At 41.6% G+C, this 27,840-nt stretch overlaps 1 protein-coding gene across 17 annotated transcripts in view; it reads left to right on the top strand.

The window, feature by feature from the left end:
- Window positions 1–27,840, top strand: part of KALRN (kalirin RhoGEF kinase) — a 737,748-nt gene that overhangs the window by 310,306 nt on the left and 399,602 nt on the right. For 15 of the 17 annotated variants that reach the window (XM_039493997.1, XM_039493996.1, XM_039493992.1 and 12 more), the window contains one exon: window positions 2,951–3,463. In XM_039493997.1, the coding sequence (XP_039349931.1) occupies window positions 2,951–3,463 (513 nt within the window). Of the gene's footprint in view, window positions 1–2,950; window positions 3,464–23,191; window positions 23,340–24,832; window positions 25,028–27,840 lie in introns of those variants that run through there. The other 2 variants (XM_039494003.1, XM_039494004.1) reach the window with 2 other exon arrangements.

Raw genomic sequence — 27,840 nt, 5'->3', positions numbered from 1 at the left:
AAAATTCTGGTATGTAAAAGGTTCAAATATCAATTGGCATACACTACTAGCTTTTCTTTTCTGCCCCATTTCTAAGATAAGGGTCCATACTTGGTTGATTTCCTCCAATGTAAATCCCCAGATTTCAGTGAGATACTGCGAATTTACAGAAGTGTAACTCAGAGCAGAATTTGGCCCGTCGTCTATAACACTGAATGTTGAATTGCCTTTTGAACTAAACTATTGCTCCAGTTTAACAACCTTTTTAAGACCTGTTGAAGTTGGTGGGACTCGAGCATGTGCTTAAAATTCAGACTATACGTAAGCTGAATGCAAACAGGCTGTTGAGCTATTCTAATAGTCAGCCATGGCTCCAGATAGTAGGGGCACTCCTGTGTTTTCTCTTACGGCATCTGCTGTCTGTCATAAATGAAGGGCACTTTTGTTTTGAAAGTGCCCCTCAGGCCTTTACTCTGACTGCCATGCTGTTCACTGACATGTGGATGCCCTGACTGAATTCCTGCTGCTGCTGCTGCTTTGGAACCCGGTATTGGAAAATGTTATGTAGTCTTGAGCACTGGAGCAGCTACCTCTTCACATAGATCCTTCATTCAGAAGAGTTGCGCTATTAAAGCTCTATAATATTGTATAGAGCAGGTGTGAAAATACATTTATTCTACTTTGATTTTCTTTCTTTTTCCCCCCACTTTTGTTTTTGGTGTGAGGCAGTGCCTGTGTGCCCTAAGGACAGAACTGCCTCCGTTGATTTTACACAGCCAAGGTAAAACACAATAGGGTAGATCCTCAGCTGAGGTAAATTGGCATAGCTCACCAGAAATCAGTGGAGGTAAATGATTGATCTGAGCAGAAGATCTGATAACTACTAGTATCAATTTTAAGGCCAAATTCTGCCTTTGAGGTTTATGAATGTAATGCATGCATCGCAAGGCAGAATGTGTCCCTTTATGAGGGCTGATTACTTGCATTTGGAGTCATAGGAAACTCTGCTGTAGCCAGTTTTGCTTTACAGACTCCATTTTCCCCTTAAAGGTAAAATAAGCCATAAGCTGTTGTCAAGCAAAAAAGAGCAAGACAGACACTTGATTGACTAATGCAGACTCCAGGAGCTTCCTGTCACTCTGAGGGATGGCCTCGGAAGCCTCATTATCATTAATACAGAGGTGTTTTTGAAGATTATTTTCTTTTCCTCCTGAAAAGGTTGAATAAGCAGGCAATGATTTTTACTGGTTGCATTTTAAAAGAAAGAGAAATGAGAGCAGATGGACTGTTACCTTGTCTTAACCCATCCATACCTGCTGAAGTAAGGTAATGTATTCCCCTCAAACAGTTCTCAAGGGGAACAAATCTGAATAACAAATTTGCCTGCAGAACTCTTTAAATAAAAAGTCCTCCTGCCATATCATCATGTCAAAATGCTGATAAGGGAAAGAATGTATTGCAGTATCTTGACAAACGGTGTATTAGCAGTAAGGAGAGAGCTTTTTTTTGACAAGTAATCATACTCTAAATTGAATTATCATATTGGTCCTTTTAAAGAGTCAGTGTACATGTTGACAGGTTATATAATTTTATATGCCTTTTAAAATTGCATATTTACCTTCACATTGTTGTCCCGATCTCCCTGAAATGACCCTGTCTGTGAAAGAACATTACAACAGAATTTTAAAATCCCCCCTCTAGTGACCAATTTGCTTATATAATTATCTGTGCATATCTTCAGTAAAAAAAAAAATTAATATGTAGCAGAGTTGTCTGAAATCAGATTTAGATGCATAGGAAACTGGAATAACAGATTGTTACCTGTTTACAATCTGGATTTACCAGTGAACATCCTGTACTGTTGGGCCAAATTCAGACCAATAGCCTTCAATGAGAGTTTTTCCACTGACTTCAATAGAAGTTGGACCGGGCCAGATATTTAAATAAGTGGCCTATATTTTCCCTATTGATGTGATTTTGGGTGCCTCAGTTTTTTTGGTGTACAAATGGAAACACCACCCAGGGCCTGATTTTCAGGGGTCAGGTGTCCAGTTCTGAAAACCAGTTCCCTTTAAGGGCTTTCAAGTTGAGCACACAAAAATGGAGACACCCCAAATCACTAGTCAGTTTTGAAAATAAACATGTATTTCAATAAAAAGAATGTATAAAAAGAATATGAACAGCTATCCATCATTAGGCCATTATGTCTTACTAAATCCAAATTCTGAGTTGCTTACCACACATCAAATTCCTTTATTTGGCATTGATTTTGTTAAAATCTAAATAAATTTTGAACAGGGTCTCTTATTGATTTTGCATGATTCATGGGTGGATCCTTTTATTCTTTTTGTTAATAATCCAATTACATTTTATTTTTACGTTGATTTTGGCTTAATCACAGTAGAAAGTAGTAGTGTGAAAGAGTTCTGACCATGGCATAAAGCAACTGAAATAATCTGAAAGAAAATAAGAAGCAGTATGCTGTGTATTTTGGTAAAACAGACTACATGCTTTCATTCACATGCCCAAAACTTGTTTTGCTGTACAGTCACTGAGCTGCATATAATGCAGATAAGACAAGTAAGTGTAATATTATGTATCCACTTAGTAAGTCAGCATAGCCAGTCTTCAGTAAGCATACTTTGATATTCAGTTAGAGCATGCGCTTTGGGTTAAAGTAATCTCTGCAGAAGCATGCTAGGATGGTCAGTTTAGCTAAAAATAAAATGAAAAAGCATTTGATTCCAGTAAAGTTCTCCACTAAAAGAATAACAGGTACACTTAAATAAAAATGGGGTTTAAACCTGGTTGAATTAATTGGAATTAGATGTAGTCTCTAGTCTTCTCTAAAATGTTTTTTCAGTGACATATTTATGAGGAAAATAATCCATTCATGCCATTTACAGATTCCAGGATTATTTCTGGTTGGTCAATGAAAACTGATTCAGATTGTGTCATTTTCCTCCCTTAGACAAGTATGGTCTCTGTTGAAGGCCTAGCAAAACTTGTGGATCCTTCCCAGCTGACTGATGAGTTTGAAGGATCCTTGGATTACAACCATGATGAATGGATAGAGCTGCGGGTCTCCTTGGAAGAGTTTTTCAACAGTGCCATCCATTTATTATCAAGGCTAGAGGACCTCCAGGAAATGTTGGCTAGGAAGGAATTTCCGGTTGATGTAGAAGGGTCAAGAAGGCTGATCGATGAGCACACACAGCTTAAAAAGAAAGTGATCAAAGCTCCCGTGGAGGAACTGGACCGTGAGGGCCAAAGGTTATTACAATGCATAAGATGCAGTGATGGTTTTTCTGGTAGGAACTGCATTCCTGGGAGTGCAGACTTCCAAAGTCTTGTGCCAAAGATCACCAGTCTGTTGGACAAACTGCATTCAACCAGGCAACACTTGCATCAGATGTGGCATGTTCGCAAACTGAAACTAGACCAATGCTTTCAACTCCGACTCTTTGAGCAAGATGCTGAGAAGGTAAGGAATAAACTGTCCCTTCAACACATTAAATGAGCTATTAACACATGGGTACTATGACCATTATTATTTTTCCTACAATTAGCAACATGGGGAATTACTAATGTGCTTTATATGACTCCTAAAACAAAATCACTGAACTAATTGTTGGAAGTAGCAGGCATAATGAGATCCAAGAATAACATACCTGTGTCAGTTCTGATGAAAGTTAATCTGTTTTATCTACTCACTGTGGGTACAGTTGGTAGACATTAGCATCTAAAATTGGGCTTTATTCAAGTTACTTTTGATATTTATGAATATATCTGTGTAGCCCTGTGCCTAAAGGAGAATGACAGAGTTTGAGTCACTGATTATTGTTTATATTTCTAGTCTAACCATGGAAAATGTGTAACTAGAGATGAGTTTTTCTTGATTGTTATTCCTATGTTTTCAGTCTGCCTGTTCTAGAAAAGAGTGACAGGATTTACAATTGGTAGGCTTTTAATTAATGGAATTTAGTACCAAGAAAATGGACATTTAGGTTCACTAGCACAAAATCGGGGATTGTATTTGGGTTAGACTTAACTAAACACATGATTCGACAAAAAAGTGTTCTGAAATGACCACAGTGTGTAAACTCAATGTATTTGGTTTGCATTAAACAGCACATAAGGATGGCATTTAAATTGATACCTAACTGATGAGTCAGGGCCCAAGACTCATCCTGTTCTCCAGCATGGGATCATGTTTGAAGATTTATGTAAACATTAAGTTGTCCAATGCAATCTTTTTGGCAAAATAAAATCTCATTTGACATTTTTAGTACTGCACAACAGTCCAAAGAACACACAGTGGTCTTACACAGTATATAAAGAAATCTACATAGGTAAGTAATATGGCTATACCAAGAGTTAGTTGCATAACATGTCAAAAAGGATACAATTCAAGTGGAGTTACATTCCCATTTCCTCTCCATACAATAAAACAATAATTTAAAAGGTTGTGGGATGGGAGAGAGAGAATGCCCTGCAGTGAAGCAGGGTAGTTCATTCATGTTAGTTGAAAAGACAATGGCTAAAGCATGTTCAAAATCACATAACTGTGCAACAGACATAACATACCGTGATGGGAGACTGTCTCCCTAGACAACGTCTCCTAGTGGCCGGAGCACTGGTTAGCCATGTTGTCTACTGGTCAAGTCTGGGGTTCACGGTAATACCTAGTGGTTAAAGTCTGGGGTTGGTGGTAGGGGAACTGGGCCCTCCTGCTCCTCTGGGTTCCAATCCAGGGCCGTGGGGCAGGCAGTTCAGGTGTGTGACCTGGGCCATGGTATCACCCAGCCTACTCCCTGGGTACTTCCCTCTGTGTTCCTGACTCTCCAGATGCATGGTGAAGGGTTGGCTAATGCCTGCAATGTGTCTTACCAGAAAAGGATCAGGAAGGTATCTTCCCCCACTCATGAGCAGATGCTTCTCTCTGTCTCTTCTGTGGTGGCTTGTGGTCTGGACTGAGGTCTCCTTTGGGTGGCGTGGGGCTCCTCTAGATTCTTGCAGGAGCTATCAGTGCAGGTCTGCTCCCTCACACTGACCACCTTGACTGAAATGTGCTGTGACATTTTAAGCTTCGCCTCCACTGAGAGCATTCCCAGCAGGCACAGCTGGGCAGAGCCTCCTGTGACCAGAGCTGCTCCTTAACCCACCATTCCCCAGAGTGAGATTTGTACTCCCCATCACACATTCCTATCAAATTACAGTATAATTTGCTTTAACTGGCTTCTTATTACACATAATACTGACTTCAGTCTGTGTCTGTGTGCAGTGCAAGGTACTGATTCTGACCTATAAAACTGTGTCAGGTTTGGCTCTTGGCAGATGAAGAGGCTATCTGTCTATTCATGACTCAGGGAAGCAGTTGAGACCAACTTTGCCCTTTCACGAATAGTCATTATTGTAGATTTAAGAATCTGGGCAAAAGAGGCAGGGTATTCTTAATGGAGAGCCCTTAACTCTAGAATTCAGTCACTCTGTGTTTGTCCACCAGAGCCCAAATCTGTGGATGTTTGAGCTCAGTGTATGATTCATGTGTCACTTAAGCATTTGCTGGGAGCTGAGGGTGATAGTGGAGAGGCTATGGAGCTCCTCTGGAGAGAGAGTACCATCTACTATGATATTTTTTAAAAAATTACAAATGAATTCTTGCACTTAGAGCTTTTTGGAGAAACATTGTAAAAACAAATTTAATAAAATCTCAAGTCATGCAAAGCCAGACATAGGATAAACACATGCTCTCATCCCACATATAAAATATATCTGAGAAGGGCAGCTACAAAAGAGGAGGGCCTTCTGGCCTAAGTATCAGATTGGGAAGACTTTGACTTATTGAGTTACGGGTTCAACTTCTGACAGATTGTGTACCATGCAGTTTACTGTACATGTAATCTTTGACATGAGGCTCTAAAAAAAAACAAGATCCTGTCTGCTCTGCATGGCCATTTAAGAGCCCGTGGCTTTGCTTCAGTGTCGTTAACCAAAATTTTCCCTTCTACTTTTGGGTGGCAGGCTGTATGTTGGTTGATTGCTGCTGTCCACTGCAGAGGTTGCTGCATTTCAATGGTGATGTATCGATATGGATTTTGAAGCACTTTTAGATCATTCAGATAGAAGGTGCTTTATAATGAAAATAATCATTTACATTAATTATTATTATTATCTGTAACCCTCCTTTCTGCCCTGGGTTACTCGGGAGCAGGCAACACTCACCTCTGTGCCTGGGCGCTTGATGTTGTTGACGTTAAAGGAGATCCTGAGTATCCCAGTGATGATACTGGATAGGTGGGAACCCTCTAGCCCCTCACTCTGCAGCAGTCCCTTTACTCATAAAGGAATTTAAATTGGTGGTGCCTTCACCTGGCTGGCCCCTGTACACACTCAATGGTGTGCCTTAGGAACCTCCAGGCTTAAACCTAGTCTAGTAATAATAATAATCTGCGGCATGGGTCTAACTCAAAAATACCAATTATAAATAATATACATCCAATATACTTAAATTAGAGTTAACACACCTTTACTTAACAACTTAAAGAAACAGAGTATAATGGACTAAGATTAAATGTCACTACCAATTTAAATCCACTGGGAGCAGTTGAATAAAATCAATTAACAAATATAGTATACAGTAATAAATTAAACTTACCTACCTGGCATTTACACTGTCACCATTTACATCACCCCAGAGTGTACACTCATGTGGATTTTTGAATCCTAGACGCTTGTATGGGTGCGCTTGAAGATCTGAAGCTGGAGACAGCACTCTGTTGGTTCTGTGTATCAGTCCAGCCAAACTGCACAACCCTTCTGACGATTGGAGCTGGCCCCACCAAATGTCAGCAGCTCTGGGTCATGGTTTGATGGAAAGATCACTCTGCCTCTCCTCAGACTCAGTCTCTCTGCTGTGCCCTTTCCCTTGCAAGTACTTTCCCAAACCAGAGTGGGGGTTAATCAGAATTCCTTCACTGCAGGCCCACCTCAGTCAGCTCCAGGCACAGCAATAGTCTCGCCCCAATACAGCCACCAGCCACCTCAGAAGCTCCCTCTTAGATCAAAGCCCCAGCAGGCTCTCAGCAGCAGTTAGCAGCTGCTCCTGATACGAACAGAGCTCCACACCAGCAATCTGGCTCCTCTCCCAAAATGGAGCCTACCAGCACTCCCTGGAAGAGGAAGTCTCTCACTCTTTCCCCAAGGCATCATGGGAGTTGTGGCGTCTAAGGCTGGATTGCAGCACACAGGATCTCCCCACCTGGAACATTTTCAATTAAGTTCACAGGCCCCACTAGTAAAGGGTGCCTACATATCAATAATATAATAATAGTGGTTACAGCTAAAAGACTATCTAACTTAATGGATGCCAGTGAAAATGAGGTAGGAAAGAATAGGGAAAAAACAAATTAAAAATTACTTAAACAAGTTAGATATCTTCAAGTAACCAGAGCCTGATGAAATACATCCTAGAATACTCAAGGAGCTGCCCAAGGATTATCTGAGCCATTAGCAATTATCTTTAAAAAGTCTTGGAAGGTGGGAGAGATTCCAGAGGACTGGAAAAGAGCAAATATAGTGCCTACCTATAAAAAGGGAATAAGGGCAAATGGGGAATTACATACCAGTCAGCATAACTTCAGTACCTGGAAAGATATTGGAGCAAATAATTAAGCAATCAATTTGAAGAAACCTAGAAGATAATAAGGTGATAAATAACAGCATGGATTTTTGAACAACAAATTGTGTCAAACCAACCTAATAGCTTTCTTTGACAGGGTAACAAGCCTTGTGGATGGGGGGAAGTAATAGATGTGATATATCTTGGCTTTAGTATGGCTTTTGATACTGTCTCACATGACCTTCTGGTAAACAAACTAGGGAAATACAACCTAGATGGAGCGACTATAAGGTGGGTGCATAACTGATTGGAAAAGCATTTCCAGTGAGTAGTTATCAGTAGTTCACAGTCAAGTTGGAAGGGCGTATTGAGTGGAGTCCCGCTGAGATCAGTTCTGGGTCTGGTTTTGTTCAATATCTTCATCAGTGATTTAGATAATGGCATAGAGTATATACCTGTGAAGTTTGTGGACAGCACCAAGCTGGGAGGAGTTACAAGTGCTTTGGAGTATAGGATTAAAATACAAAGTGATCTGGACAAACTGGAGAAATGGTCTGAAGTAAATAGGATGAAATTCAATAAGGATAAATGCAAAGTACTCCACTTAGGAAGGAACAATCAGTTGCTCACATACAAAATGGGAAATGACTGCCTAGGAAGGAGTACTGCAGAAAGGGATCTGGGGGTCATAGTAGATCACAAGCTAAATGTGTGTCAACAATGTAACGCTATTGGTGGGATGTATTAGCAGGAGTATTGTAAACAAGACAGGAGAAGTAATTCTTCCACTCTATTCCCTGGTGATTAGGCCTCAGACACATTTCAGGAAAGATGTGGACAAACTGGATAAAGTCCAGAGAAGAAGCAACAAAAATGACTAAAAGGTCTAGAAAATATGACTTCTGAGGGAAGTTTGAAAAAACTGGGTTTGTTTAATCTGGAGAAGAAAAGACGGAGCAGGCTAGAACCCCTCCCTAAATAGCCATTGGTGTCTGTATTTTCAAGTATATAAAAGGTTGTTGCAAGGAGAAGGAAGAAAAATTGTTCTTGTTAACTTGTGAGGATAGGACAAGAGACAATAGGCTTAAATTGCAGTAAGGGCGGTTTAGGTTAGCCATTAGAAAAAACTTCCTGTCAGGGTGGTTAAACACTGGAATAAATTGCCTAGGGAGGTTGTGGAACCTCCATCACTGGAGATTTTTAAGAGCAGGTTAGACAAACATCTGTCAGGGATGGTCTAGATAATACTTAGTCGGGTCATGAGGCAGGGGACTGGACTAGACTTCTCGAGGTCCCTTCCAGTCCTGTGATTCTATGACTTTCAAATAGAGCTTCCTTCAATACTTCTTATTGCCCAGTGCCATTTTTAAGCATTAAAGGAAAATTTGCAAGCATCCAAAATTTCAGTCCCTTGCTAGCTCATAAAGAAGGAACTGTCAGGAAGAGTGGAGAGAGAGCACAATACAAACCTATTTGTTCATGACAAATTAGGTTCTTTGCATATATTACTGGCAGGTGCCCAGCTGAGAGCCTGCATTTGGCAAGCCAGCATATATCTGGGGCTCTCTCAACCAGTCATGACCAAGTCAGATCTACCTATCCTGAATATGCACATCATGGTTACTGTCTTTTGAATATTGGCATTATGATGTTGCCTTACCATTCACAAACATCTTCATGTCAGAATACTGACCTAGAAGAGCCCCTATACCTCCAGTCCCTGCGCACAGCTGCTAGAGTGCGTTTCAGGATGGGTTTGTCAGACGTTCTCTGAGCTCACCAGTAATGGTGTGCTCTTTGGGTGTGGTGATGGGAGAAGGGACTCCACAGAGTTTCTGACAGGGAGCAGGCTAGAACCCTTCCCTAAATTAGTGTCTGTATTTTAACATGGGTGGGGATCTGCAGATATTTAGATTGATGGTAAGTCTTGTTTGCAGCTGATTCCTTTAGGGGTCTGTATTAGTGTACATTAAACAGGGACTCAGAGACTTACTCAGCTTTTCTAGGCCCTGGAGTAAGCTGTGCCTCTCTAGCACCCTCTTGGGGAGAGGGTGGGCACAGCCCTCTAACTATGCTGTTCAGGGCATCTGCTCCCTTGTAGGGGGAATTAAAGTAGTCCAGACAAAAAGTCAGTGTGTTTCCACAGCCCACAAAAAGCAGAGGTCTAGGCCTTTGGAAAGACCCTCCCACCTAAAAAAAAAGATATATAGAGAGAAGTACTAGCCCTTCTTTCTGCGAGGGCTTTCACAGTCAAGGCTCTCAGGCCATTTCTCCTGTCAGCAATCCCTGCTTCCAGGGGCCAGGGATCTCTGAGTTGTAGTCCTGCTCCTTCAGAGTGCTGCGCTGCACTGAGTGAGTGTAACCTACACACCTTCTGGGTGTGGTGTTCTGGCTCATCTAGTGGCACCGAGACTACTTAGAGAGATAAAATGAGCCTGCTCTACAGCCTTGGCTAATAGCCAGTTGGGTTTTAGCTCATGAGATAGAGGTTCATGCCCTAAGCTCCAGAGGTCCCAGGTTCAATCCCCACAACTGGGGTCTGTCACTGTTACATAAGGATCCTCCCTTGTATGGACCTGCCCCTCTCCAGGCTTGATAGGCCACACAAGTGCACTGGTTTGAGGCTTATTGTGCCCAGAGGAGCTCTTTAACTCCTTCCTGACTGGGGTGGAGTTATGCTGCATCACAGACCCATGCAGTCTGAAGCAATTCTTGTTTAATAAAGGTGGCATTACCTATTTTAGGAAATTAATATGCATCTGTCATTTTAGTAACTAAGCACCAAACCTTGATTCAAGCACTGTGTGACCTGGCTGAAAAGTTAGCCTTGCCTTCTCTATCTTATTTTGGACTGCAACAGAGGAAAGCCTTGTATTCTCTTAAAGAGGGAGGGTCAGTTTGCTGTGACTTTTATATTCTAATATTAACCAGATGCCATACTGCACAGATGCTTAAACTCCATCCTAGATGTGCAGAGTCCATCATATAAACAGCCACTGCTCCTAATGCTCTGTGACAGTGTGTTTAAGTTTAAAGGGTCCTGGTCCCTCCATTAGCCTAGTGAATTCTGCCCTCTCCTGATAGGTGTGGTAGCAGTAGGCAAGAAGGTTCTGCAGCAGGACCTGGGTTTTCTTTACCTTCGAGGAGGTATGTTACTGTTTCCTTGTAACCTGGATGTGTCATTCACTTATTTGGTCATCGCTGAATAATGACTCTGATACACTGTGCAAGTTCAACCTACTATGTAAGAAGCAGAATATAAACAAAGACCTTTTTAATATCTCTGTATGTTGCTTGGATGATATTTTAAAAAAACAGATCTAATAGTGAAAGTGTGGAGAACAACTTTCTATTCTTCACACACATCTCTGACTAACAGGGCTAATAAAGTGCCCTCATTTGCCTGACAGATGTTTTTATCAAGATGGGATGGGGAGCGGGAAATTACGTAATTTTTAGGATAGATTACTTTTTGAATCTCTCAGTTTTTGGATACCATTGTTGTTCCCTTCAAAGCAAGGTGATTCACTTTTGTCATTGCTTGTAAGGATATTTTTAAATTAAAATCACTGGATAGTCACTTAAATTGTTCAAAGCAAAAGACTTATGTGATAGTCCACCTTTCAGCATTACTATTTTCCTTATGAAGAAATCAACTGCAGTTCCTCAGGATGGGGTTATTAACCCTATGGAGACTGGGTCAATCCAGTTGAGCTCCTTTCAGAGTCCAAAAAAGTTTACTAGATACCTGTAAAAAATATGACTGGTTTTTTTCCCTCCTATTGAGTGAGTAGAGGCTCCAGGCTGGAACCAGACGGTCTGTAAAGTCGTCATCTGCTGAGTAGCTCACACATTTGGTGGAAGAAAAGAAGGGGGTGGCAGTCCCACTCAGGGCTTCTGTCACTGGAATTGCTTGGAGAAGGAGCGCAGCTGTCTGTAGAGAAACTTCGTTCTCAAGTCAATTATTTGTTTTTTCCATGCTGGGGCAAGGGAGGACAACAGTTAGGATATCACATAGAGCAAAAGCAGTGCACCGAGATTGAATCTACAGATGGCGACTGAAATCTTCTTGCGGCTCAAGTCACCAGACAGTGATTCAGTCAGGTCAACCATGTGGGGAGCATTGGCAGAGCAATGTGAGGAAATTCACATACTGTGCAATCCTGACTCTAATGATCTGCTGATAAATAACACATTGCAGCCTCCAGTACAGTCTCTGATGCTCATTGTCCAACAAATTAATTCCTTACCAACTATATATGTACATCTTTGAACCAAAACTAGCTAGCTGTGTTTTTACTGGATAAATATTTTAACCATAAGTAACATATGAAAAATGCAGTTTGGATCTAAATAGAATATTGTTTAAAACAAAAACCACAGTCAACATAGATCCAGCTATTTGAAATATCTGAGCAATGTTAATTGGCTGGTTGATTTTTGGACAAGGAGGAGAAAAAAAATCAGACAAGCATACACAGACCAAAAAGACAAAAAATATTGTGTCTTTATCAGGTTGCGTACTCGCCAACCCTTCTGGAAATACTTTAGGGCTGGCTTCCACTCCAAATTTGTAGGAATTTCCTGATTATTATGGGGTGGTCCCATTTCTTCTTTACTGTCTCTATATATCTGCATGGGAAACAATTACTGTGATGCAATAAATATTGGCCACTAACATACGGACAACATGGTCATCAGCTGGGATTGAACCCAGTACCACTTGAGCTAAGAGCTCCCTTCACTGTAAGTAGCATGCTGTAATAACCACTGGGGCCAGCCACTAGTGGGAGACAAGGCATGAAACATGACTCATCACATATCCCTCCAGCCCCCTCAGTGTATTTGAAAGGCTTTTGCAAAGGATAAACTCCAAAATGTGGCAGCCCTAGGAACATGAGGGGGTATATAAACTTCACACTGGAAGTGATGGGGTTCGGGAGCAACTTTGGACCCAGGTGGCCCTGTCTATCCTCACCTGCAGAGCGTGCTCCAGCTGGAGATGGAGCTTAAAAGGGAGCCAGACAGCTCAGTTGGGGCCTGAAATGGCAGGGAGAGAGACCTACCCTGAGAGCTCCTGAAGGATGCTACATAAACCTTTCCCTGGGAGAAAGGGCCTGCCTGCTGAGCCCAGAGGGGCTGATGATTTAGTTGGTCTCCTTTTCTTTGCTACTGTGTTTACAATGTAAGATCTCGGAGGGGTAGTAAGTGTAGGAAGTAGCCAAGAGGTGTTGGACATTGCTTCCGTGGGTTGGAGCCTGGTGGAGCGGGAGGGCCCAGGCTCCCCTACCTACCATCTTGTTACTGAGGACACGAAAACCCTCTCTTAAAGACACCTCTCTCTCACATTGGGAAACCCAGAGAGGGTTTATAAACTTTGCAAATACTTTGCAAACTCACTGTCTGGGATTCAACACCTGCAGCAGTTGCAGTTGCTAAACAGACAGGTCTTCCCCTCCCTCTCGAGGGTGAGGAACTCGATGCCATCCTTCAAATTCTGTTACCTCAGAGAGGGATATGGCTAACTGGCTACTGGACCAGAGGATCAGGCTGACACCTGAGGCAGATGACCGCAGGACTTGACAGTGGCCAGTGAAAGATATTGGAGGTGGGGTAAGTGGAGACATGTGACACTGCCAATGAATGCCACCCATACAGAGACATAGTGGGTGAATTTCATTAGTGGCTGGATTGTGAGCCTCAGCTTTCTGTTTGTGGAAATTCTAGTGGCTGGGATATGTTAAGTACTATATGCTAAAGTGGCACAAAGCATGGCTTGAGCTGGCATTTCCCTGCTCCAAGTCTGGTAGGCAGAAAAATCCTGCTCGCTAGTATTGTTATGCCCAGTTGACCATAGAGCTAATATCAAGGTTTCTAGTAAGATAGAGACACATAGGGCAATACTTTAAAACAATGCAGGACCAGATTATCAAGATCTCAGAACCCACAATTGGGAGTGGATTTTCAAAGGAAATCAACCTCCATTTAGTCACCTAAATAAAGCAACAGATTTTCAACGGAGCAAGATGAACTCTTTTAGAAAATCTGGCTACTTATTTTGGTGCTTAAAATTCATCCCATAAAGACGGTAACTTGGGGTTAAAGGTCAATAGTTGACTGTGTATGACTCATGGAGGGATAGCTCAGTGGTTTGAGCATTGGGCTGCTAAACCCAGGATTGTGAGTTCAATCCTTGAGGAGGCCACTTAGGGATCTGTGGGGCAAAAATTGGTCCTGCTAGTGAAGGCAGGGGGCTGGACTCAATAACCTTTCAGGGTCCCTTCCAGTTCTAGGAGATTGGTATCTCTCCAATTATTACCCTTTTTTTTTTTTTGTTCCTGCTCCCATGGAAACCAGTGGAAAAACTCATTGATTTCAGAAAGAACAGGAAAAGCCCTAAATGTGGAATTATTCTGAAGCTCCAGAAGAAGTTTCATATTTCCTGGTACAGAGTCGGACCTAATGAGGTGCTGAGTGACTCTTCAGAGATGCTGAGAACCTTCAATTCCCACTGAAGTCAATAGTTGTTGTGGTTGTTCAGTAGCTATCAAAGCTGAGTATTTATACCATACTGATCACCATGGTGTCTAAGTATGGCAGCACATGAATGGATCATTCCCCTCTAGAGAAAAGAATGCTTATGGGCTCTACTTTGTCTCTCCAATGTTAAACATTTAGTGAATAGCAGCAAACATGACTGCAATGTACCCTCTAGATTAGGAAAAAGGGCACTACTCCATTGCAATGCAAATGTAAATAATACAACCTTGCTGTCTTTTTCTTTTTCTTTGGAATGCCTATTTGTGCATTCATGACCAGGAGTATGATACATTTCTACATTAACTGTTTCCAGTATTACTTCCTTTTATACTGCACTTAAAAATACTGATGCTGCATGTGCTGTAATAAAATGACATTACAGAGCTGATGACATGATCCTTCTTGCTAATAGAAGGCAGTTTATTTTATTACAGTCCATTAAGAAGAGCAATAGTAAACGTCCCTTAGAAAACTGCAGTCGATGCTTTTGTGCAGAGAAGCATTTCCTAGAAATGGATCCTCTCAGGCTTTCTGGAATAACAGCATGAGAAAGATTTAAAAGATCAGCAACGGTCAGGGACACTGGAACAGTTTTTGTAGTGGGGTGCTTACAGCCATTGAACCAAACTGTAAACCCTGTATATAATGGAATCCACTTCAAGTCAGGGGGTGCAGAACCACTAGTTCCAGCACCTATGGCAACGGTAAGAGCCCTTGTGGCATCTTTCCTTCCAGAGTCATATTTATTTTTCCTTCTCTCAGCAGAGTATCAAGAGATTTTGAAAAAGATCTACAGTAGGTTTATTTGAAATGGCAGAATCCATATAAGTGATTTTTTCATGATTACATATTAACTCTTACTACACTGTCTAGTTCCTAAGGGCATAACACCAGGGGATAGGATGACCAAACAACAAGTATAAAAAATCAGGATGGGAGTAGGGGGCATTAGGAACCTATATAAGAAAAAGACCCCAAAATCAGGACTGTCCCTATAAAATTGGGACATCTGGTCACCCTACCAGGGGATAGGCAAATTTTGGTACATTACAGCTCAGGGAGGAAGACTTCTCATTGTGAGGAGTAGGGGCATGATGGCACAGTTACCCCAGGGGAGGCTAACCTGTCTCACCACCCTGCTGCTGGAAACATTCACTTATCAATGCCTGTTCTTCATACAATCTGCCTGCTTGCTGCCAGGGTTAGGTTGAAATGTTGAGCTGGACACCAGCAGGGGGTGGTGAATCTTTTGGGAACACGTGTGACAGGCCTGTGAGAAAACCATTTGAAAGCTGACTAGGGAGATGGGTTGCTATTAGAGGTAAGGTGAGCAGGCAAGGGAGCGAATGGTTCCTGGGAAGGGTTAGGCGAGGAATTAGAAGTTGGAGGGAGACCATATGCATATTAGAAGAGGTAGGGAGGAGTGAGGGACTTCTGAGGAGTGCATTGATCTTTCATTAAAGCTGCTGTATGCTGAGAAGAAATGTACATGCCTGCTGGAAGGGTTAATATGGTATTTTACTAATATAGTGCTAGGATTCATTGATGCAGGAATTTTTTTATGAACTTTTGTGTTAAATTGTTAAAAGTAATAGCAGTAATGCGGTTACAGTAGGGACTAAATTGTTAAAGGATTTAGAATTCAATGAAGTATAGTAATATCATACTGGAATACAGTACTTGGTATGCAGGATATTTTAACTCTAAGCACTTGTACCATCATCACCATATAGGGTTGCCAGGTGTCTGGTTTTCGACCAGAAAGCACTGTTGACCAGACACTAAAAGTCCAGTTACCTGCAGTAACTGGCCTCCGCCACCAGGAGGCAGGAAGAACAGCAGTAGCTGCTGAAGCCTGGAGGACCACTCAGGGACAACTCTAGGGAGAGAGATACGGGTGGCTCCTCCCACCCTGCCCCGAATGCAGCTCTCTCTGCCTCATCCTGCCCCACTCATCCCTTCATCCCCGGAGTGCAGCTCTCCCTCCCCCAACCCTGCCCCAGTCAACCCCCCACCCCGGGAGCCTGGCTCTCCCTCCCCTGTCTTGCCCCAGTTACCCACCCACAGCTCTCTCTCCAATGTCCTGCCTACCCCCCATCCAGAGCCCTGCTCAGCTGGCAAGGGGATGGTGGTAGAGAGAGCAGGGAGCAATGGTGTGGGGGGGGAAGAGGGGCGGGAAGTGGGGCCTCGAGGGAAAGAGGTGGAGAAAGGGGCGCGGCCTCAGGTGAAGAGGTTCTGGCACTCGGTGTCTGTTTTTTACAAATTAGAAAGTTGACCACCCTATCACCATAGTACTGTAAGTGAACACCCCAACGAGGGTCTTTCCAAAGACTCTGAACGTACAAAATGTTACTGTAATTAGTAAATTTAAGGCCCTTCACGTAGTCAGTAGATGGAGGGCTTCTGACTGAAAAACCCAAGATTCAGTAAAAAGAACGAGGAGTACTTGTGGCACCTTAGAGACAAACTAATTTATTTGAGCACAAGCTTTTATGGGCTAAAACCAACTTCATCGGATCCCTGCAGTGGAAAATACAGTAGGAAGATATATATACACAGAGGACATGAAAATATGTGTGTTGCCATACTAACTATAACAAGAGTAATCCATTAAGGTGGGCTTTTAGCAGCAGGAGAAAAAAAACTTTTGTAGCGATAATCAGGATGGCCCATTTCCAACAGTTGACAAGAAGGTGTGAGTAACAGTAGGGGGAAAAATTAGCATGGGGAAATAGGTTTTACTTTGTGTAATGACCCATCCACTCCCAGTCTTTATACAAGCCTAATTTAATGGTGTCCAGTTTGCAAATTAATTCCAATTCTGCAGACTCCAACGAGAAACTGCTCAAATAAATTTTAGTCTCTAAGGTGCCACAAGTACTCCTCAGTCTTTTTGCTGATACAGACTAACATGGCTACCACTCTGAAACCTGTCACCAAGATTCAGTGTGTGACTTTCACTCCTACCCACACTCTGCATTCCTATGTGATGCCAGCTGGGGAGGGCAATAGAGCAGAAGACTAGATAAATAATCCTGAACTGAAGAAATGCAGAACTGCTATCTATGTGCATGCATACATGTGTTTGCAGAGAGTATTATGAGAAGAGTGGATCAAGATTTCCTGCTAAACAAGAGTGATGTACCTCACTCACAGTCACAAAGTAGTCCAGGATGTCCCTAGGGCTCAAGTTATCAACACAAAGTTGTGTCAGCACAAAGGAACTATTTCTCTCACACTAGAGCATGGTCAGTAAGGATCACAGTAGCTTTGGCTTGGGCACCGTGACCTGGATTCACTTCACTGCTGCAGGTTTGGCAGCACTGTCCGGATCATCCTTGATTATAACAAATTATGAATGGCCTGGTCTGCAGGGAGCTATGTGTTTTTTCAGCACCTGTAACAATGGGGTCCTGATCCTGATCCTGATTGACACCTCTGCATGTTCCCATAATAATAAACAAAGCAGTGCAAGATTTAGACTTTGCTTCAGAAATGGAAACTGTAAATCCAGTTTTAGAAATCTGCATATTTGCCATTGTAAACCAGAATGCAAGTTCTACCAAGGCCTAATCACTTTTACTTAATTACTTCACACATCTTGGAGTAGGGGAGGATCTAATAAGACAGGTGAGAATTGAATTAATGTAACAATAGCTCATGGCTTTCTCTATTGGGACAGCACAGTTTTTCATTAGTTTTCAGAGTTTCTTAACATTTGTGCTTTCTCTGTATTTTCTGATTTTAAAATAATTTAAATACTCCCTGCCAAGTGCACCTTTGCTTGAAATGTAGTGGTGTTTTCCCTTGTGGAGGGGGCCCCTATTAGGTGAACGGGCAGCAATTAAACATAGCACTTTGGTGTTCTGAGCACATCTGGGGTTTTTCTAAAGTGTGGTGGCTTTAGAAGCTTCAGAAGAGCTTATTTTGTTTTGTTTTAAAGAAACTATGTTTGCCTACAAAAAGCAAAGGTTACTCATAACCAGGGGATGGTGTAACAAGGTGATTAGCTGAGGTGATACTGTGGGCATTGAATGAGTGACATCATGTGTCAGAGAGAATTGCAGCCTGCAGAGTAGCAGCTAAATTATGCAAAATCTAAGCTGTCCCATGGAATGACAGACAGTTGAGAGTTATTGGATGTGAAGAGGTAGGTGTTCAATCCCATATGAAGGTATTTAGCACGTAGTCTATTCTAGGCTAGATGGCAGGGCATAAGCAAATGTGGCCTGCAGATGTCCTCATCTTTAATATAAAGGTGAATCCCATGTAGATCTTAGTTCAGGATGCTGCATTCTGAGACTTGAAGTCTTTGCAGGCTACACCTCTGAATTAAAGATACACGACAACTGTCCTCTGCTCCATTTTATACAAAGTAGGTGGGACTCAGGCTCCTGGCAGGTTGCTAGTGCCATCCTCAATTTGGGTGCCCCCAATGTAGGAGGAAGAGTTGCTAGAGCAAACAGCAATCATGTGTGGCTTTCTAGGGACTATTCATTACTTTGACCACCAGTGTTCAAGCTTAATGAGACCCTGTTCTTTAAATGCTACAGTATTTCTAGGTGAGAGTGGGTTTTGCTAGATCAGGAGGTCATTATGGTTGTTCCTAGTTTCTTTCCTGAAGCTAAGACATGATACATAACTCTAAGATTGGATAGGCTTTTGAAGTTGACAAGCAAGGTTCCATTGGTGATGATTTATATCTGCACTAATGACACTGCATGGCAAGATATCTCACATATAATAGTTGACTTCAGGGTTTTGAACGTGAACTGAAAAAGAAGAATATCTCAGCAATCTTCTCTGAGATCCTTCCTGTCCTGAGAGTGAAGGAAGGCAGAGGGTAGAAGATTCTGGAAATGAACTGATGGCTAGATAAAAGTGGAGGGGTTTGTTTTTGTGGAACATTGGTCCACCTTCTACGAGGTAAGGGGGCTTTATAGCTTCTATGGCCTCCACCTCACTAGAAGGGGAGCCATCTACTCAGGAACAGGCTGGCTAGAGTAGTCAGGAGGGTATTAAACCAATAACAAAAGGGGATGATAAAAAGAGGGAAGATATTAGCAGTCATTTAACACAGAATCAATATATTGAATACAAAATTAATCAAGGAACCAAAGGACATGAAGAGGTGAAATTCTTTAATTGCCCCTACTCCAGTGAACCAATGCCTGGGTAACAAACAAGAGGAATTGGAATTGTTCATTTATGAGTATAAATTTGATCTAGTTGGTATTACTGAAACCTAGTGGGATGATTTGGGATGATTCATGCAATTGGAACGTTAAAATCAATGGGTATAACCTATTTCAGAAGGATTGAGGGGGTAAAAGTGTGTTTATGGGGGGAGTGGCACTCTGTGTCAAAAATATGTGTTCCAAGTTGCTGACAACTTGGAAGACACAATCTTGAATACTTATGCATCAATATCTTAATAGATAAAGATCAACTGGGGTATTAGTTGATGTCTGCTACAGATCACCAAATCACACGAGGGAACATGATGACCAACTTCTTACACACTTATCTATCATATATAGGTTTAAAAAATGTGTGATCATGGGGCAATTCTATTTGAGTGCTATATGCTGAAGGACTCATGCTGCCAGTACTACAATATCCCTGGAATTTCTAAATATTACAGATGACAATTTCCTAACTCAAAAAGTGTTGCGTCCTGCACAAGGGAACTCTGTATTAGACTTAATCTTGACAGATAACGAGGAACTGATTGCAGAACTAAAAACTAATGGTAACTTAAGTACAACTGATCATGACTTGATCCCATTTATAATATGCAAATGGAATAAAACACAGACCAGTAATATATATGTATATATATAATATATACAGACACCCTTGTGCTTTAAAAGGGGCAATTTCACAAAGTTGAAAACAATTTACCATGTGTTGTGGTAGATTCTCCATCACTGACAATTTTTAAGTCAATACTGGATATTTTTCTAAAAAATCTGCTTTAGGAATTATTTTGGAGAAGTTCTCTTGCCTGTTTTATGCAGAAAGTCAGACTAGATGATTATAATGGTCACATGGAATCTGTGTATCATTAATGTTGTAAACAGTTCATAGAATATCAGGGTTGGAAGGGATCTCAGGAGGTCATCTAGTCCAACCCCCTCCTCAAAGCAGGACCTATTGACAGATAGTTTTTTACCCCACTTCCCTAAGTGGCTCTCTCAAGGATTGAGCTCACAACCCTGAATTTAGCAGGCCAATGATCAAACCACTGAGCTATCCCTCCCCAGTCTCTACCAAAAGGAAGTTGGGGGATGAATATAATAAAAGTGGGACAGAGTCATCCATATGATCTGGCTGGTTTGTGCTGCTCCAACTACCTGAAAGGGGGTTACAAAGAAGATGAATCTAGACAGTTCTCAGTAGTACCAGATGACAGCACAAGGAATAATGTTCTCAAGTTCCAGTGGGGGAAGTTTAGGCTGGATATTAGGAAAAACGTTTTCACTAGGAGGGTGGTGAAGCACTGGAATGGATTAACTAGGGAGGTGGTGGAATCTCCTTCCTTAGATGTTTTTAAGGTCAGGCTTGACAAAGCCCTTGCTGGGATGATTTAGTTGGGGATTGGTCCTGCTTTGAGCAGGGCGTTGGACTAGATGACCTCCTGAGGTCCCTTCCAACCCCAATATTCTATGAAAGCAAGTGCAAACTCAATTTAGTCATCTAGTTAAACTACTTTTGTGGCTGCCTTGTGTGTGCTGCAAAGCAGTGGAGGGCACTGGTAAATCTGCACCAAAATCTTTGTCTTCCTCATTTATTTTACTCTGATTGCTTTCTCTGCCCACCCCTCCGTGCAGCCACCATTTCTTTAGCTGAGAAAAATGGAATAAGACCTCCTTTGGAGCCTCTCAATGCCTTTACTGCTGCTGCTGCTGCTGCTGAATACATTTAGTGCTGGTTTTACAGTCCTGTTTATGCCCAGAATAGCTGCAGGATGGGCAGTGATGGTGCAACCTTCCTTCCACACTACTTTACCATCACACCATTGTGGTTGTGATGGGAGTTCAGTTTCCATGGGCAAGTCAGCATTTTGACTCTACTGAGATTGCTGACAAGACTGAAATTGGTACTAATGGTGGTGTTGATTTTTATTGTATGGACAGCTGGCCACTGAGCAGGCTAAACACCCATGAGTGTTTGACCACTGTTGATCCAGATTGGATTTGGACCAGCAACACAGAAGCAGAATGTACAAGAGATACGACATAGAAGCAGAATATATGAGGGATGCAACAGACAAATAGAAGGTTGGGAATTGAGGCTTACAGAGGTTAAGTGACCTGGCCTCATTTCACACACAAGTCTGTTTAGAGCTAGGAATTGAACTCAAGTCTCCTGAGTCCTAGATTGGTATTTTAAACAGAAAACTGTCTTTGCTTCAGTGCTTTCTAGCATCCTGAATTAGTTAGAAGGGCCACTGGAGGGATGATGCCAGGTATGCTTTCCATGATGGGGCTGAGCATGCCATTTCTACTTCGTTCACAAATGAACCAGATCTTGTGCATGGGAACACAAAGTACTAACCATAAGCATTGCTGGCCCTCTTATTACAGTTAGATGGGACATCCTTGTGCTAGATTACTTTCCTGGCTTAATTTAACATGTCCTAAAATTTTGTTGTACAATTTAGCTACTTCCTATCATATTTGAAAGGGAGCATTCAGCACACTTGTAACCTTTCGGTGCATGAGGGCAGTCATTAACCAAATGATTGTGTACTTCTTGCTGTGTGAGAACTGTTCCCAAATTCAGCAGCTATTGCTTCGCAGTCTGTTCACTTCTAACTGTGAGGAAACAGCTCCACAGTCCGCTTCTGAAACGGGAACACAATGTACTGTCCTATTTCCAGCTTCCTGCTGCCAGCATTGGATACTTAGTTACCAAACCTCATGATTCCTCCATGAACATCAGAACTGAACTGATCCAAAAATAATTAAAGTCAGAATGTTCTGACGAAGTATTTTTTGCATTTGCACTGGTTTCCTTTTTATTTTTATTGCCAATTTTGATACAGAGCATTTCAAGACTGCTTCAACTTCATTGTCTTGGCACCACGGCAAATGCTCGAGCATTCTCCCTGATCAGTATTGCAAGCGCAACTATTTTTGGCTGTCTCAATAGGGAGTATTCAACCATTATTTAACAGAGATCACAGCAGGTAATAACCAACATGTTCAGTTGTAATTACTGAGGATGCCAAGGGATAAATGATCTAAAATAGCAGGAATCCATCACAGAGAGATGATGAGAAGAAGGTTTTTGATTTTTATTTACTTACTTATTGCTTCAACCCTCCAGAAACTTTGGACGTTAAAAATCTGGCTGTCAGAAATTCATACATTGAAGTGGTGCACCAAGTCTATAGTCAAATTAATTGTGCAGCAACTTTCAGACATGGTGTGGCATGGTCTGAAGGTTTCATCGGCATGGGTTTGGAATTGCTGTGGTACTCCAGGGGAAGAGCCAGGAGAGAGTTATGCAGGTCATCCCAAATGAACACCAGTAACACCGTTAAACCGCGCCATAATGTCTTTTTATCTGGGAGACACCACCCATTCTAACAAAAATTACTTTTAAACTGTTTTAAAGAATCTTTAACTCTCTATCACTCTTCCTATCAAAACAGGTTGTCTTGTCCTGCAAGATGTACAATGTAGGGAGAGAAAAATGACAACTTTTGAAACCTCTAAAAGTTGCCTAAAATAGCTTCTTCATACATTATACTGTTATGATGTTAAAGTGCCATTAGCACTGAAGAACTGGAACAGCTGATAAAGGATTTTATGCCCTCATTGACAGAACTGTTTACTGTTTACTAAGGTGTAATCAGTTACACCTGTGGAAGCCCACTGACAGCAAGGGGATTGCACAGGTGTCAATGAGGGCCTAATTTGCCCTGCAGAACATTTATCACTGGTAATGATGCATGACAGAGAAAAATTGGTCTTGACATTCAGAGCCCAGGTTGCATTTGCTAGCCTGATGGCTAGAGAACATATTTTTACTCACAAACAGCTCATTTCATGTGGAAATCATCAAGGCACAATGAACTTGGGGACACATATTCTGATCTCTAAGGAATTTCTTTTCAGAGGAGACCTTCAATTGAACATTTGTGCACTATTTTGGGATCCATCAGGGCTAGAAACCAATTCAGCAGAAGGTTAGTATTTCTGGTTAAAAGTTGTTATTCAGTATAAAGCGTCATGAGATGTCCGAGTTTAAACCTGTGACTATTCCATGACTGTGTCTCTGGTTCTCTGATCAGCATGAGGGAAATTCCACATTTTGGATATAAAACAATAAACATTTGTCTGGCTGTTTTTTTATTTTCAGTGGCAGCTGTCTAAAGTGACTTGACTGTCACACATTGAGCTAGAAGCAGAAACAGTCTATACATTCACCAGAATCTTACAAGTTCTTAAACTTTAAAAAAAAATGTTTTGTCTTTTTCAGATTATGAAAATTGAGAGGGAAAGCCCTCATTTTGGGGGTGCAATTATAATTTGACCTTTGAATTATTTTTGCTGTTATTTACAACAGAAATTTTCTGTTGAGACATTTTTTAATTTGTTGTCTTTTTGAGGATTATATTCCCCGTCTAACTAATGAATTAATCTGCACTTAGGTAGCAAGTAGGTTTCTCTTCTGTAAATGATACGTGCTCAGGTAAGGCCAGTTTCTGCTGTAAGGAATAGAAAATAATCCTTTCCAAGTATGCAGGAGTCGGGAACCATGTAAAAGTAGTAGGAGGCACAATGCTTCATCAAAGTTAAGCTAAAAGGCAGAGGCACACAATATATTTGAATGTCATTAAAGCATATTTATATGTCCTCTGCCAGTATTGTGAAATGATATTTACTCCCATCTGCAATAATGAAATTATTGCTGCTTTACTCTGCATTACTTCCTGCCTGCTTGTGGCTTGATAACTGTTTTAGAAGAAGTGCTGTGACATTAATACCGTTTCTAATATCACACATCTAGCTAATTTTCTAGTGGATTGACAGTTGGGCCTAATGTCTGAAATAACTTTAATGTGCTGTAGCCTAAACGTACTATGCTGTATGAATCACATACATAGACATACGTAATGGAAAAACTGTGGTAATGTAAGACTGAGACGATACAAATACAGCCAAGGGACCAAATCATCAGCTGGTATAAACTGGCTTCAGTGGAGCCACACTGTAACAGGATGGTCTGTTCCTTTAAGGGCCAAGAGGCTTATTTATTTAGCCCTGTCCTTCCACAACTGTGTTGGGTATAGGACTTAAAGGAGGAAGCCAACAGTTTGGGGGCTGGCTGTGGCAGAGAGTAGTTGAGCTGAGCTGAGTTGGGTTGGGTTGGGAAGCTAAGCCACAAGAGTAGAGTTAACTCCCATGATAGGGCTCTGGAACAATGGGCCAGGCTTCATGGAGGCAGTCCTGGGGCTTGTGTTTCACAAGATGAACCAGGAGTTGAAGAGGAGCTCAAGAGAAACTCAAGCCCGGAGAGGCGCTAGAGGCATTTCAGTAATGTTTTGTTTGTAGTTCTGAGTTTTAATGAGGGGCTACAGACAGTTGCCCTGGGACCTGCTTCTCTGGAAAGAAGAGTGCAATTTCATTGCATTCTATGGTGATTTGTAAGTACTTTGCTGACATCCCAAAGGGAGGCAGGTGAAGGGACTTTGAAGAGGCCAGCTGGGAGAAGCTATCTCAAGGCACATCCAGTTACAACTCTCCTTAGACACCCCAGAAGGGGGTTGAACTTTTAAGTGACCTGGCTGGAGATCTGTGCCATGGATGACAGAGATGGAGGTGACCAAGGAGAAAGCCCAGCAACCCTGCACCAAGCCATAAAGGGGTGCAGGTAAGTGATTTGCTTTGGTGAACATGAGCAGGACCCTGTAACACACAACAACTTACACCAGCTGAGGACTTAGCCCAAGAAATGTAAAAGTGAAAGGTCCAGCAGAAATCTTGACTAGTGTGTATTGCACAGCTTGTATAGTTTATTAAATATATTTTAAGGCCTAAAAAAAATGAAGCTACACATTTAGGTTCTGATTCAGCAAAGCACTTAAGCACATGCATAAGATCTCTTTACTTTAAAAGTTAAGCATTTGCTTGAGAGTTTTGTTTAATAGGCATCAACTTAGGTTATGTCTACACAGAAACTAAACACCTGCAACTGGCCTGTGCCATCCAACTTGGGCTTGGGGAACTTGGGCTGCTGGGCTGTTTCATTGATTGTGTAGACTTCCAGGCTCAGGCTGGTGCCAGAGCTCTGTGACCCTCCCACTTCACAGGGTCCTAGATCCCAGGCTCCAGCCTGAGCCTGGAAGTCTACACAGCAATAAAACAGCCCCACAGCCCGGGCCCCACAAGCCTGAGCCTGCTGGCACAGGCCAGCCACAGGTGTCTAGTTGCTGTGTAGACATACCCCTTTAGCACATGCATAAAGTCAAGTATGCACTTAAGTATTTTGCATAATCGGGGTCTTAATCTGTAAAACAGTGATAGAAAAAGCATTTAAATCTGGCTCTAGGGTCAGCGTTTTAGTGCATAATCTTGTAAATGCTTACATACATATATAACTTTATCCAAGTGAGTAGATCTTTAGAAGTCCAGGTGATAAAGTTAAGCATGGGTGTAAGTCTTTGCAAGATCAGGCCCTTCAAGTTCAGTTAGAACTTCCATATCAACCACCAACAGTTTACACAGTAACTTTTTGTGGAAATACTGGTGCATTCATATTAGATGCATTGGAAAGAATATGGGCCTGATTTAACTCCCATTAAATTCAGTGGGAATCTTTGCACTGACTTTAATGGGTGATGATGAAGACCTTATATTTAGAAGCTTTATAAACCTCAAGGAAGTGACTTTGACTGTTACTCCTATACAAATATTATTATTTTGTGAAAAGGAAGTTTTAAATGTTTGCTTAGCTTCAAATGTCCTCCATGTGAAACCTCTCATACTTATGTAGCTGAGCCAATTTAAAACTGGACAGGTGGCACTGGCAACCCGGCATGCATGCCACATCTCCTGTAAGTGATGGATTGCTTTGCTTTAATTGGTAAGGAATTTCTGTGGGCCTCATACTGATTCCTCTAGACTCGTCAGATGCATTGCCTGGATTTCTTTGCATTTCATTATACACATAATTGGTTACCTGTCCTTCATTCAAATAAAGACCCAAAAGATTCTGTTAGAATAATAACATTTCTTAAGTGTGTACCAGCTCATAAGGAGACAGCGGAGACTAAATATTTGTGTGAAGTATTATGTACCATGTTGAGCAAAGCTCATTATGAAACCTTACCTCATATTTTTGTTGGGTCTTTTCCAATCACTCTTGAGTTTGTTTTTAGTATTTGAAACATATCTGTGGTTGTAATCTTGTCAGATCAAATCAGCTAAGGAGTATCAGGCATGGTCAATACTTGGATGGGAGACTGCCAAGGAAAACTAAGGTGATGGGAGAAGTATAGTTGTTGATTCAATAGGTGGTTCTTTTCTATCTGAGTCCAGAAATCCAAGATATATATATATAAGATATTCTTTCAGGCTAATTGTTTTTCTTCACTATCATCATGGTAATATTTTCAGGGATTCTATTCTGCCCCTTCTTACCAGTCCTAGTCTATTTCTTATGGCTTGGGCTGAGGATTCCTGAAAAGAAGGAATTGTTCAGAGGCGCCTTTTGGGAGGTGGAGGGTTTTTTTTTTGTTTGTTTTGTTTTTTTTTGGTCTCTGTAATTGCTAATGAACTATTTCTTTAGCAAATATGTTCTGTTTTTTTGCAGCAGGAGTACTATCACTCATATTTGCATGCCATGGGGAGGGTTCATTGGCTTGATGTTCAGACTAAAATAATAATTAGAGATTGGACTGAGCTGTGAAATTCAGATGTGGATCTGAACCCAAACATCAGCAGAATTTGAGGGTGTTTTTGTAACATACTGGCTAAGTGCCTGTGATGGTGACATTGTAATAACCCACCACTGATCATCCATGGAGCTAGAACTAGAGACCTTCAGCACCACAATACAGGCCACTACCACTGGAGATAAAGCTGGTAGTAGTTGCTGGTAGCAGTAGTATTAGCTAGTGGCAGTAGCAGACTTAGCCCCACTGTGTTGACCAGGCACTTGGAGGGGACACATCACAGGCAATTAGCCAGTGTATTACATTTGGATCATTTTTTTGCTATATAGATAGGAGACAACAGAAAAGGTTGGATCCCACCTTCCCCAGAGTTTGAGGGTATTGAGAACTAGGGTTTGTGCTCAAGCACATCTCTCATGTTAGTGAGTGTTATAATAAAAATAAAAAAGGGAGAGTTGTTACGATCATACTTGGATGTTATGGTAATGAGCACTATAGAAAACCATAGGTTTGATAACATATATTCTTCTTCGAATAGTATCTCTATGGATGCTCCACTTCAGATGTGCATGTGCCCCATGTGCCTTCAATCAGAGATTTTCATTAACAGTGTCAGTTTGGACTGCACATGGGCCCTACACATCTTCATGCCCCACACTGAGGCTATATAGATCTTTGTGGGCAAATCACCCTCACTTCCTTCTCAGTAATCTCAGGCTGAGATAGAGCTTTAGAGTGTCTGCCTTGAGCATGCCTTGTCTACAAGCTTTTTTTCTTCTGCTAATGATTT

This window comes from Mauremys reevesii, linkage group 11 (genome assembly GCF_016161935.1).
Source record: "Mauremys reevesii isolate NIE-2019 linkage group 11, ASM1616193v1, whole genome shotgun sequence".
NCBI lineage: Eukaryota > Metazoa > Chordata > Testudines > Geoemydidae > Mauremys > Mauremys reevesii.
The sequence above is the reverse complement of the archived record's forward strand: the minus strand, read 5'-3'. Positions and strand labels throughout refer to the sequence as shown.